Source organism: Pelodiscus sinensis, chromosome 2 (assembly GCF_049634645.1).
Source record: "Pelodiscus sinensis isolate JC-2024 chromosome 2, ASM4963464v1, whole genome shotgun sequence".
NCBI classification, from domain to species: domain Eukaryota; kingdom Metazoa; phylum Chordata; order Testudines; family Trionychidae; genus Pelodiscus; species Pelodiscus sinensis.
In genome coordinates, this window is record NC_134712.1 from 114,807,747 (window position 1) to 114,821,166 (window position 13,420).

Below are 13,420 nucleotides of genomic sequence, written 5' to 3' on the forward strand. Positions count from 1 at the left end.
CTGCAGGATACAGAAAGAAACAAGTCTTGTCTTCTTGAGAAACACATTACAGTCCAAATCTTCAAGTTTGATTTGTAATACTTAAATACCTTTTTAGACATTTTGATTTATTGATAAAACCTTTGTTAAAAACTGATTTACTGCTTAAGCAAAAAGATAGGACTGACCATGTGTATCAAAACGTCATACTTGAGAAGTTAAATACTAATATTCTGATGGATGAGAAGTGAACTCATACTTCAAAGAAAAAAAACACACAAGAGTTTTGCAATATACAGGTTGAAACTCTCTAGTCTGGCTATATTCATGGTCTAGCATGATTTTAGTTAGCAGAATGTTCACTTATGGATAAGGCCAAGTTTCCCATAGTCCCATAAAACTTGTTTACAGCCACCAGCCCTGGATCTCAGTATTCTGAGCTGTAATTTAGCTCTAATTTACCCCTAAATGTTTCTTAAGAGCCTAGTAAGCAGTGGAAGTGTTGGTAATGCTGCTAGACAATATTTACCTTCTGTGGCACTGGTCAAGCCCCGAGGGTGCCAGACTAGAGAGATTAAATCTGTACATTTAGCACTCTATATTAGTTTGAAAGTGTAGAAATCTCAAAGTGTTGTTTTCAATTTTAGTATTTGAATTGAAGAATCTGTTAGTTCCCTGTAGTCATTTTACATTATTTCAGTACTAATATAAAAATATACCACAAAGATAAAGTTTTGTAATTTATTTCTGCTCCCCTAAATGATACGGGGCCCAATTAAATAACTGATATCCTCTTACTTTATGCTGTCCTAAATTAAAAACAATGTAGGTGCATGTTGGTGTCAGATCCTGAGGTTATAGTCTCTAAGATTAGTAGCAGAGCCTTTTTAGTTAAGGGCAATGACCTTTGGAATTCTCTTCCTTTGGTGGGCCACGAGTATGAAATGAAATAGCCTTTGAATATGGTATCCAAGTATCTTTCACTCGTTTTTTCCCCTCATTTTGGGGGTTTGGCCAGTAACATTTCTCAACATAGCACCGATGCATCATTATATGTAACCGCACAGAATACAGGCAGTCCCCGGGTTACGTACAAGATAGGGACTATAGGTTTGTTCTTAAGTTGAATTTGTATGTAAGTCGGAACTGGTACATATTGTAGGGGAAACTCTAGCCAAACATTTCTCCAGAGCTCAGTTTTATTCTCCCACACCTCACTTCCCTCAGTCCTTTATTCTCAAGCTGAGGTGTCTGCTGAGAAAAGCCGCTCCGTGTCTCCCTGGTCTGCTGGGGGAGGCGCTAGCTTCGCGTCTCCCTGGTCTGCTGGGGGGAAGCAGCTAATGCGGGGTTGCCTCACCCCGTTTGTAAGTAGGGATCCGATGTAAGTCGGATCCATGTAACCCGGGGACTGCCTGTAGTAATATTACTAATTCTTACCAGCCACCTGTTAGCATCATTGCTTATTTTAATGGTTTAAAATATAAACAGTATGCTAAGAATACAAAATTAATGCATACATGGTGCTTAACAATTTTACAACAAATTATACCAATTTTGCTAGCCTTTTTGAATGCTTACCTAGGACACAAACCTTTAACTTTAAACGAAACTGACTTATCAGATTACAATCAATATTTCTGAGCCTTATCCTCCACAATACTCATTATTTTATCAGCAATATACCATGGAAGACAAATTATAATTTTATCCTTCGATGCAATTACTTTATAATTTTATGGTCATTTAAAGCTACACAAAATCAAAAAAGCCAATGTGTCACCAAAAATGACTCATTTCGTATAGATTGCTTGTTTTAAAATAAGTGTATGCGCCAAAAATATAGGTTTCAACTAAGACAATATTTTTTACAGCCACACTGAAAAGTGAGTGACAGATTTTGGCAGCATTAGCTTTATTAATAGAAGTGTCAACTTGAAAAATGTCACGGTCTCCTATTTTATTTTAAAAGAAATAGTAAGACAAGAAAAGTTTACACTCTACATGCATAGACAATTTCAGTAGTCTGAGTGCTTTAATACGGTACCATACCTGGACAATTGCTTGTCTCTGCAATCTTCTCTGCTCTATCAGTGCTTCTTCATCTTCTTCTTCTACGTCAAAATCTTCAAGGCTATCAATAATAAAGTATTAAAATATTTGTATAGCACCATAAAAGTATATGGTTCTTTAGGTAACTTCGAAAAGATTTTCCCTGCCCTAGAGAGTTATAATCTGAAATTAAGAGCAAGAACACCTTGCCTCAAAATTCTTGGGAACAAGAACACATTTTTTAACACACAGGAATAAATATAAAAATCACTCGAGTCTCTTTAGCTTTACTACAGGTTCAATTGTCTGAGGCAAAGCAAAGGAAATTCCAGAATTAGTTTTCTGAACCTCCTTTCTGAGAAAATGTATGTTCTTTGGTGTACAGCAGTTCTCCAAAACCAGCCATATTTTTGGAGTTTAATGTATCCTCCCTACATATATCCACATTATTCATAATTTGAAAACTTATTGTATGAATATTCAGATGAGATACAACCTGGAACAGTGGTGCGATAAACCAGCAACTGAGGTGCAACAATGGTATCCAAAACAAAAGTATTTTTTGCTCAATTCCAAACACAGTACAACATAATTAGGACTATAGTTTATATTGTCTATGTTAATTTTATTATCTTAATGGAGTTCCCTTTGATCACAGCTACCAAAGGCCAATTTATTAAAAGATTTGTTTTGGTTTTGCCTGGCAAAACTTATTTTTTAAGAAATTATGAAGGTTGTACAACAGTAGCAGTAGATTGTAAGTCCTTAGTTTATACTGCATAGTGGGTAGATAACATATAAGCAAATTAATAATTCTTCTCCATTTGTAAGTTTTTTAACATATGATTAAACATCTAGTCTGTCTATTAGAAGGTTTTAATTTTACTGCCTATGCATGAAGTACTAGACTTTGTAATAGTGTAGAAACTATTTTTTTTTAAAATCAGTGACACTTATGCACAGGTCAGATTAGTGTTATATGTGGCAATAATACCCAGCCTCCTATTATGAGAGAAAGAAGTTGCCTAAAAAGAAGTAGTGAAGATGAAGTCCACAAACAAGTCCTTGCCTCTGCACCAAAGAGGATGTTACAGCTCTTACCAACCATGTCATCAATCATAGGTTTGTCATATCTGACCCATCCAAAGACATATTTACTAGGCTACATGTACAAGAGTCTCTAGTGAGAACAGCATACAGTGGTGAAGGACCAATGGAGAGATCTCCGATTCCTATTGGACATGTAGGGTTTTCAGTCAGGTCAAGAAATCTAGCATCAAAACATCTGCTGACATGGGCAAGCAGACCAAGTCTAAATCTGACAGTGGAGAGACAGTCACAGCAGTGATCAGTCCAGAATTCGTTTTCTTCAGAAGCCTCTTCTTAGTTAGATGCACAGGTGGTATTTCAATACCTAATGTTTGTCACTCGATAAGATCTGTGCCTATGTCCTTCCATGCTAACAGAAACATAAGAACACGCAAAGCTGAACTGAACTTTCAGCTGATAACTTAACCTGAAAAAATACCTTTGCCAATAGTATTCAATAAAGAAATCATAGTGTAGCTAAAAGATGCCATGGCTATGAAACAAACAATGGCTAAGGCGTCCTGCAGCTCCATGGAAAAAGTTTTTAAATGTGGGCTCCAAAAGCAAGTCACCTGTAAAATTCTTCTCTGAACATGGTTCAAATGATGGAAGAGTCAGGGCCCTTGGTCAACATGAAAGAAAAGTTTTTTACACTAGCTTTGCATAAATGGACACAAAACACAGCTTTTAGTAATTTATTATCCCTGTTAATGGAATCAAATCTTTACTTGTTAGGACATGAGATACTAGAAATCAGGCCCATGGACCAGAGGGACAGGAGTGGGGAGGAAGCAGTTGCCCCAGGAACTGGTGATTCAAAAGGGCCTGGGGCATGCAGGCGCCGCTCCTCTAAGAGCAGCAGCAGCCGGAGCTTTGGACCCTTTACATCGCCAACAGAGACTTGAACTGGCTGCCCCCAACCTCGCCCCTTCCTCCCAATGCCCTGCCCCTTCTGGGAGCCTGGAGTTTCCCCGCACACACACTTTGTCCAAGGGCCTGGCAAGTCTGTCAGCCCCTCCCTGCTAGAAATTCACTCTTACTTCTCATCAGATGAGGATTCCTGCTCAGCTTTCATGCCTTCAGAAAGACTTCCTTTAAACTTATCTTCCTTAACTTTGCTTCTACTCCTACGTCTACGACCACCACGTGATCTAGATCTCCTCCTAAGTCGAGATCTACTTCTCCGACCTCTATCCCTGTTGAACAGAAGAAATATACTGTAAGAAAGGAAAAATAGATACTTTAATTTGCTTATTAGGTTAGTCTTGATGTATGTCCAAATAATACTTAATTGATACTGAAATACATAAATGAGCACATCACACAAACTTTTAAAATAGTAAGCTTTAACAATTAAACTAACTTTAAGCACAATAATATCTGAAAGAGACTAAGACAGGGTTGGGCCTTACCATGAGGCAAACTAAGGCGGCTGCCTCAGGTCCCAGATTGGGGGGGAAGGGGGGGGACCACTAGGACCCAGAGCATAGAAAATTGTGTCTACTGCTGGTGAACATGTATTCTCTCTGCTCTAGATGCACAGAGATGGTGAAGCGCTGTGCTGGAGGAAGGAGGGCACAAGACACATAGGCAGGCAGGCAGGCAGAAGAAAAATTGGCATTTGAGCTCCCCGCCTCAGGTGCCAAAACGTTGTGGACCGGCCCTGGGCTAAGATGAGTGAAAGATTCTGCTAGCGTATAACTTTTTGGGGGTAGAGAGGATATATGAATGATAAAATATTTAATTTTTATTCTATCTGATCATTCATAATGACTATCTAATTTGAACAACAAGCCTGTATTTAGACAATACTAAAATATTCCAGCTCAGGACATTTTTACCTCCTTCTAGGGGACCTGCTTCTCCTTCTTGGAGACCGGCTACGTCGGAGTGGTGAACGAGATCTCCTTCGGATGGGAGACCTAGATCTTCTTCTGGATGGTGACCATCTCAGTGGGCTGGCTTCTTTTGATCTCTCCCGTCTAGAGAGAATATCATCTCTAAGTCGGGTTCTTGAAATTAAAAAGAGAAATACACTATTAATGGGTTCAAGGGAAAACAAAAACAAAAAAAATCACAATCTCTTCTTAAAGCTCACTTTAAAATCTTACTGCAAATGAGACTCCACCAGAGGGGTAAGAATACTTAAGTGCTGCCAGTCTGCTTTGCATTTCTCCTGCCCCTGTAAATATCTGTCCAAACACAGACTTAATTCAGCATAACTCACAATAAAATTCACTAATTCCCATCACCCAGCTAAGAGACGCAGAAGTTTTAGTTTAAAAATTGCATTAATAGTGGACTATTTTAAGTTAATGTGCAACAGTACAGAAATATATACATAAAACTAGAAGATTTAGCCAGTGTTGCTTGGCTCCTTAATTTTTTTTTTTGGGGGGGGGGGGGGGGAAATAAAATGAAAATGTACATGTTGAATCATTGCTCTGAGGAGGGGCTACGGATGAGAGTTTCTCACTGCAGCAGGTTGGAGCCAGGTGAGAAGCACCACTCCACGGCTGCTGCAGTCCCAGCAGGTACTATCAGGGGAGGGATGCATTTTCCCTGCCTGGGGCAGGCCCAGGTTCATCTGGTCCCTTACTCCCCAGCCAGAGTGAGGAATGTAGAAAACTGTGACTTTTCATTTGTTCCATGATGAAGGGGAGCATCCAACAATGCTCCTGTATTGAGGGGGGATGGACTTCACTCCCTCCAGTCTTCCCTAAAGGGTGCCGGGGGAAAAGGCTTGGGCCTAGGATGGTCCCAGACCTGGAGGAAGGAGTGCTCCCAGCAAGCCCCTTTCACCTGCCTGGGGATAATCTCTTCTGTATAGTTTTATGAAAATCAACCCTATTCTGGGCACATCCCATTTTCCTGGCACAACCAAACCCTTACCTTGCTTTAAGTTATAAGAAGCTTTATACTGAATTTGGTGGTCCTTGCTCTTACTGTTTAAGATGAGTTCTTGAACACACTCTCACTCTCTCTTCTCCCCCCCGCCCCCCCCCCCCCCCCCCCCCCCAGCATCCTTGGGGTCTGACCGGTGCCAAACCAGAGAATTTGCTGAACCATGGGAGGTCAATATTGTATTGAGTGGGTGTCTCTATTTTTATTTCATCATGTGATGAGGCTACTGCCCCACACTGGATGAAAGGGGTTAATTCAGGCTGGAGGGAGCCTGCGCAGACCCCTGACCAATGAGGGAGAAGCTTTTTACTAGCCAATTAGGATGTGGCTTGCTGAGGCAGCTGCCCAGAAGAGAGGAGTTAGGCCCTGACCAGGAAAGAGGCAGGTCCAGTTCCCAGAGGCACCTTTGCTAGAGCAGTGCTGGGCAAGATGGAGATGGGGGGGGGGTGGAAGGCTAGCGAGGGAGGCTCCTGTCTGAGACCTCACAGGCTGCTGGCCTTGCCATTACGGCCAGGAGGGTGCAGATGGTCACCAGAGAAGTGGTACAAAGTGAAGGGGAGCAGAGAAGGGCAGGACATGGCTGCTACCGGGTCCCTGAGTTAGGACCCAGAGTATTGGGCAGGCCTAGGTTCCCACTTCCCCCTTGCACAACAGCTGGCCACCAGCGTTTGTGGCCTACAAGGACTGTGGCAGGTCTCTGAAATGAGGAGCTAGACTTGGACACCACCGTCAGCAACCAGATATACAGCAGCAGAGATAAAGAACTTCCAGAACTGGAAGGGGGCTGAAGAGATACAGAACTTCCAGAACTGGAAGGGGGCTGAAAGACACTGGAGTGGGCACTGCCAGAGGGCGTTGTGCTCTGGGAGCAATGCGGGTCTGGAACTGAAGCATGGAGTGAAGACACGTGGAGACACCTGCCAGAGGGAGGTGCCCTGCGGATGAGTTAATTCCCAGTGCTACCAGCAGAAGGCATCATGGCAATGAGTCCACCCCGTGACACGCCAAGGCAAATAAACAACTCTTGTAATGCTGCATAATAATATAAGACTGCACTGATACACCCTGGTTATGTCTACACTACGAGATAAGGTTAAACCTTTTATGGTCAATTTCTGGTCACGTGATTTTGCAAAGTTCAAGATCAGTGTCCTCACTGCAGGAAAGAATCCAATACAGTCTGAAGTAGCACATTCCCATTAGTGAGCCTTCCATCGACTCAAGAGCGATCCACCATGGGTAATCTTGCATTATCCCTCTACATAGTATAAATAAATAAAGATTAATAATTCCGCAACATATTTTGTCTACTACTCAGGAGCATTTTTAAAACCTTACATTTCATCTTTAAAGAAAGAAAAATCTTTTGGATTTGAAATATACAGAAATTTGGTATTTTATCTTTTTGTAATGATACATCTTGGCTACGTCTAGACTGGCATGATTTTCCGCAAATGCTTTTAACGGAAAAGTTTTCCATTAAAAGCATTTGAGGAAAAGAGCATTAAGACTGGCACAGACGCTTTTCCGCAAAAGCACTTTTTGCGGAAAAGCGTCCGTGCTAATCTAGACGCGCTTTTGCTCAAAAAAGCCCCGATCACCATTTTCGCGATTGGGGCTTTTTTGCACAAAATAAATCTGAGCTGTCTACACTGGCCCTTTTGCGCAAAAGGACTTTTGCCCGAACTGGAGCAGCATAGTATTTCCGCAAGAAGCACTGATTTCTTACATGAGATCGTCAGTGTTCTTGCGGAAATTCAAGCAGCCAGTATAGACAGATGGGAAAGTTTTGCGGAAAAACTTGCCAGTCTAGACACAGCCTTTATGTTTGCTAAACTAGCTTCAGTGATCTCATCTATATACCACTGATTCATGACTTAAACTGCAATACAGGTTGACCCTCTCGTCCGGGACACTCTGGTCTGCCAACATCCATGGTCTGGCATAGTGCCAGCACTGGTAGCAAAGTCAGCTCAGGGTCATGGAGACTGGCGGCTGTGGCTGGCAACACAGACCAGTCAAGGTTTGGAGCCAGTAGCTGAGTCTGTGGCTGACCCAGTAGCACAGCCATTCTGGGGGCAGAGAGCCGGGCTGCTGGGGCCAGCAGCATAGCCCAGCAGCCAGTGTCAGACTCCACAGTACAGCACAGCCTCAGGCACGGACTCCAGCGGTCAGGGCTAGCATTGCAGCTTGGCCAGGGGCCAGACCAACAGTGCAGTTCCGCCAGGGTTGGCAGCCTGGGGAAAGGGAGCCTGGCTACTGGGCCAGCAGCCAGGATGGGAACCAGACTGGCAACAAAGCTGTGTGGAGGCACAGAGCCAGGAGGGGAGCCCGGCCAGGTCTGCTCCCTTCCATCAGAGCAGGCGAGCCCCAGAGTCTGTCAGCAGAGGAAGAAGAATTAACCTCCCATGGTTTGGAAATTCCTTCATTTGGGGTCAGTAAAATCCTGGGGGGGGGGGGGGGGACCAGGGAGGTCCAACCTATAGTATGGAAATAGAAGGCTTCTAGTCCTTCAGGCTACATCTACACTAGAGACCTTACAGCAACACATCTGAATTACTGCAGATGTCCCAAGGTAACATCTCCCATGTAGGCGCTCGATGCAAATGAGAACGCTCTTCCATTGGTATAATTAAACCACCCCCAATGAGCAGTGGTAACTATGATGGTAGGAGATTGACTCCCAGTGACATAACACTGTTGGACGGGAGGGTATTTTTCACACCCTGAATCAATACAGTTTTACTGAAAAATTGCTAGTGCAAACAATCTCACAGTACAGAGAAATCTGTTACACAAGAACATGTGAAGCTATCTGACTTCTCAAGTGATCCATACAAGAATGTGTTTGTACTTTAGTTAAAGATGAAGGCTGTGGTCCAGAATACCATTGAACTTTATATAGAGATTATTTCGTCCTTCAATGAAATGGCATAAAACATAGCAATTGTTTAAAAATTCACAGAAGTGATATAAGCAGTTAACTTTAGGAAATGAAGTGAAAAATATTTTATACATAATAGAATAATAATCAAAATTTAGACATGGGTAGGCAGAATAAAAGTACCTTAATCTGTATTTGGTTTAACCACCAATTAACTCTCATGAAAGTTGCTTAGAGATCCTTAATGGACACAAATGTTCAGAGCTCTGGCCCTTTCCAACAGTACAGAATGGGACAGTACTGTCCCAAGTAGAAAGATACCTCCCACAGATCACTAACACTCTCTCTTCTTCTTCTTCTTTTTTTTTTTTTTGGAAAGGCAGACAACTAAGAAACACTTTCTGTTATTGATCCAGTCCAAATCTGTTTTGCTTGCTGTATCAGAATCTTAGCATAAGATACCACAATGACAAAGAAAGCTATAATTCTAACAAGGTAATGATTAAAAATAATTCTAAAATACTGAAACATACATTTTTTACTTTAAATATTTAAATTACAACTGAATCATCTGTCATAATCGCATTAGAAAACTAAGTTTCAATAAGCACCTCCAACCTTCATTATATTGCATCAGCCAGGCACACACTGCATAATTATGCATTTATCATTAATGTAGACTTCTTAATATATGTTGTAAAAATATCAAAGCTTGTTTGAAACTGGCATTAGTATGATCAATTACATGAAAACTGGCTGAAAAAGCAAACAAAGAGCAAAGACAAATACTGCATTGAGTGGAGGAGCTGTTAATGATGCATTGGTGTCTTCCTGAGCCATCACCCTGGTAGCTCCAAAATTATCAGGAGCAAAGGTAGATAGATTAATAAGGACTTGTCCACAATGGGGATTTACCTGGTTACCATCATAACTGGGTAGTAATCAGCATTCCCGCACTAGAGCAAATCCAGAGTGCAGGAAAGCAAAATCACTATTTCCACCGGTAGAGCTTTACCTCTACTGAAACTAAAGTGAGATCGACTGGTGTGAAGAGCTTATCTTGCCTACACTTGCAACAGGTATGCTATGCAGGAGGCTGGCCAACAGCTACTGAAGCAAATTTCCAACACAGACAAGAATTTGGACTCAGCAGTTTCATTTGGTTGCTGTTTGGGAACTCTACTAACAGGAAAAACTTCATTTACGGAGGAGGAGGACTCAACAAAATATCATAGAACAGTGAGGTCAATTCCAAAGCAGCAATTAAGGACAATGCAACAGCAATCCCCACTCCACTGCTACAGACAGGAGAGTGGGAAGATGAGAAACAGAGAGAGAGAAAGCATTACAGCTATCGCTCCATTTCAATAGGATTTGTAAGCACAGTGCTTCTTGAGAGAAAAAAAAATCTGTATTCTAGCATATAGAGAAGCTTTAAAATTTCTGACACTTAGATTTATCAGAGTAGAATGGGGTGGGCAATAATTTTTTTGATGGGGGGGCTACTCCAAGATTTTGGAAAGTGGTCAAAGGCTGCGCTTTTCTGTGGAGGAGATACAGGGTCTAGGCTGGAAGATGGGGGAAGAAGGGCACAGGAGGTAAGGGGCTGGGGTGCAGGAGATGCTGTAAGGTCTGAGGGGGAGTTTGGGAAGCGGTTGTGACCTGCGGCAGAGGATTGGATACAAGGTGTCGGTATGGGTGCAGGAGAGGATTCTGGCCTGGGGGAAGGATGCAGAAGAGTGCATAGCAGGGGTGGGAAATAATTTTGGAAGGGGGGGGCATTTTACAAATTTCGGAAGTGGCCATGGTCTAACCCGGAAGGGGCCTCAGGTGGAAGTGGCGGGCAGGGGCAGGCGGAAGGGGCAGGGTTGAGAACTGCCCTGCTGGGTGCGGTGACCTTATTTTCTGAACCAGTTGCAGCTAATAAGAACAGTTTAATTTGAATTATGAAACAGATTAAGCATTTTAACTCTCATGTTAGCTTATCAAACTTCATTTAAATAAAGTAAAATATTATGTTCAACACAATAGGCCCTATTTATGGAAGGGGTGAGGAACCCTTTTTGGATCTGGAGTTACTGACCCACAAAAAAGTCAGCTGGGGACCACATAACAGAAGCAAAAAACGCCTCCAAAACCCCTCAATGCTCACTGATGTGGCCCCAACTGAGACACCTCACTCCTTTGGTGCCCCAGCCTCACAGGGTGAGGTGAAGGGAAGGGGGAAAATGAGGATCAGGGCTTCCCATAAACCAGATTTACTTTTCTGGGGTTCTGGAGTTAGTGGATTTTATGGACCTCCTTAAGCTTTGTGGCAGGGACAAAAACCAGGGGTACAGTGCACAAGACAGGGCTGCCAGCAAGTAGGATAGGGATGGGGTGCAAAAGCAGGCTGGGAGTAGGGTGTCTGGCCAAGTAGAGGGAGAAGGAACAAGGGAGGGTGCAGTGTGTGGCCAGGAGAGAGGGTACAAGAATAAGTGAGATGGGGTGCTGGGTCTCGGGGGGGGGGGGGGGGGGGGGAAAGGGAAGTGACAGGATTAGGGTGAGGGGGTCTGGGCATGGGGGGGAACCTTATCTGATTTTGTGCCCCCTTGCAGCAACAGCTGCAGCCACACTGTCCCAGGGGGAGGCTCTTCTGCTGTGGCCACGCGGTCCTGGAGGCCAGAGACACCGCTGCCGTAGCCACGCAGTCTGGGGCCAGCCCTGAGGCACCACTGCTGCAATCACGCAGCCTAGGGCCGGCCCTGAGGCGCCGCTGCCTCAGCCATGCAACCTGGGGCCAGCCTCCAGTGCCAGCAGCTACAGGCTGCCCCAAGGGCACTGCGGCCCGGGGCTGTTCCCAGAGGCATCATTGCTGCAGCTATGCGACTTGGGGGCAGGCCCCAGAGGCACCATGGCCACAGGCCACCCTGGAGGCACTGCTACTGTGGTCAGGCATCCCAGGGCCAGCCCCAACCCTGGAGGCACCACTACTGCGGCCTGGGGCCAGCCCCGGAGGCACCATCACGCTCACACTTCAGGGCCAGCTCCAGACAATGTGGCCGGCGAAGCAGCACCTCTGGGGCCATCCCTGTGAGGATCCTCAGCTCCAGCACTGCCTCCTCTTCAGCGGCTGTGTGTGGGGGGGGGGGAGGGACGGGGGCAGCTGGAGCTGGAGGGGCAGGGCTGAGCTCCTCTGTCCCCTCTCCCATGCACGCCCATTAGGGGGCAGGGCCTGTAATTGCCTCACAGGCCGGATCAAAGCCCAAGGTGGGCCGGATCTAGTGTACAGGATCTGGGAGGCAATTGTGACCTGAGACAGGAGCATGCAGAGGGTTTGGATGGTGACCTGGAACAGGGAGTTGGAGTGCAGGAGGGGCAGCGGTGCCATAGGCAGGCTTTGGCTGGGAGGTGCTTACCTAAACATCTCCTGGATAGCAGTCCTGCAGCACCCAAAGGCAGGCTGAGGTCCCTGCCTGCTGCAGCCCCAGACGGCGTAAAATTGCAGGCTGTTCCAGCCATGTGGATCCCAGCTCCGGGAAGGGGAATAAGCTTGCACTGCCCCCATATTCCAGGCCAATCTCTTAGGTCCTATTGGCTGGTTGTTCCTAGGAGCTGAGGACTGGGCTGGGGACAGGGAGATCACACAAAGCTTCCCCATCCCTCCAGAGCAGAGAGCCACGTGGCTGCTGCATGCCTGAGGGTACCTGCAGAGTGGTTTCCGGGCTGGGTCCAGTGGCTTGGCAGGCTGAATCCGGCCCTGGAGTACATCCCAGCCCCAGCACAAAGTGCTCGCAAAACAGCTTTTAAAACAAAAAATGTTACATCCTCAATCCTGGGCTAGCTGTCTGCGGACCTGGACCTATTGGTATAAATTAAAAGTTACTTACTGATGTTTTTAAAATGTGCTTCTTTATACTGCAGTAATTGCATCTCCCAGATGAGGTGCAAGCACTCTAAAAAAGACAGAACTATAAACCAAATATTGAATTTTTTTCCCCTCAAGTTTTTGTTCTTGTTTAAAGCGAGTTAGTTTCAAACAAATTAATATAAGCGTTTACAGATTTCTTCTATAAAGATGGCTATTGCCCCCGTTTTACCTGTCCCAGAGAAACGAAAACCACCAGGACAGACATTTTATGCATTTATATTTAAAACTATATTTAATTTTCCTACTGTTGTTATAGAGATAAAGCATAAAATTCAGAATTCACTTAGTAAGAGATTTAAGACTGTGACCCCGATTTAGGTGTAGTTATGAACTGTGCTGCTGCACAGGGACAAGTAGCCACACCATCAAACACATATGTAAAAAAGCAGCAAGATAAGCACTATTATGGCTCAAACAAGCAAAAATAATGTTTAGAAGTGAACATATTTCTTATATAAATAACCGTATATGCTAATTTTATTACTAAAATGGTCTTGTTAGCATTAGATACCTAACTCCACTATAGAAAGTGGAACTAGATTTTTCTTTAGCTTGTACACCATCCACAGGATTGTTAAATACTTTCTAATTACAGGGCAAAATTC

At 44.1% G+C, this 13,420-nt stretch overlaps 1 protein-coding gene across 6 annotated transcripts in view; it reads right to left on the reverse strand.

The window, feature by feature from the left end:
• The window catches only part of PRP4K (pre-mRNA processing factor kinase PRP4K), a 56,998-nt gene that overhangs the window by 26,952 nt on the left and 16,626 nt on the right, over nucleotides 1-13,420 (reverse strand). For 5 of the 6 annotated variants that reach the window (XR_012901676.1, XR_012901677.1, XR_012901675.1 and 2 more), the window contains exons 3-5: nucleotides 4,959-5,129; nucleotides 4,158-4,334; nucleotides 2,029-2,110 (exon numbers count right to left, since the gene is read on the reverse strand). Coding sequence is in view for 2 of the 6 variants with exons in the window: in XM_075921313.1 (XP_075777428.1) it covers nucleotides 2,029-2,110; nucleotides 4,158-4,334; nucleotides 4,959-5,129 (430 nt within the window). In the remaining 4 variants the exon portion in view is untranslated. The remainder of the gene's footprint in view (nucleotides 1-2,028; nucleotides 2,111-4,157; nucleotides 4,335-4,958; nucleotides 5,130-13,420) is intronic. The other variant, XM_006138815.3, reaches the window with a different exon arrangement.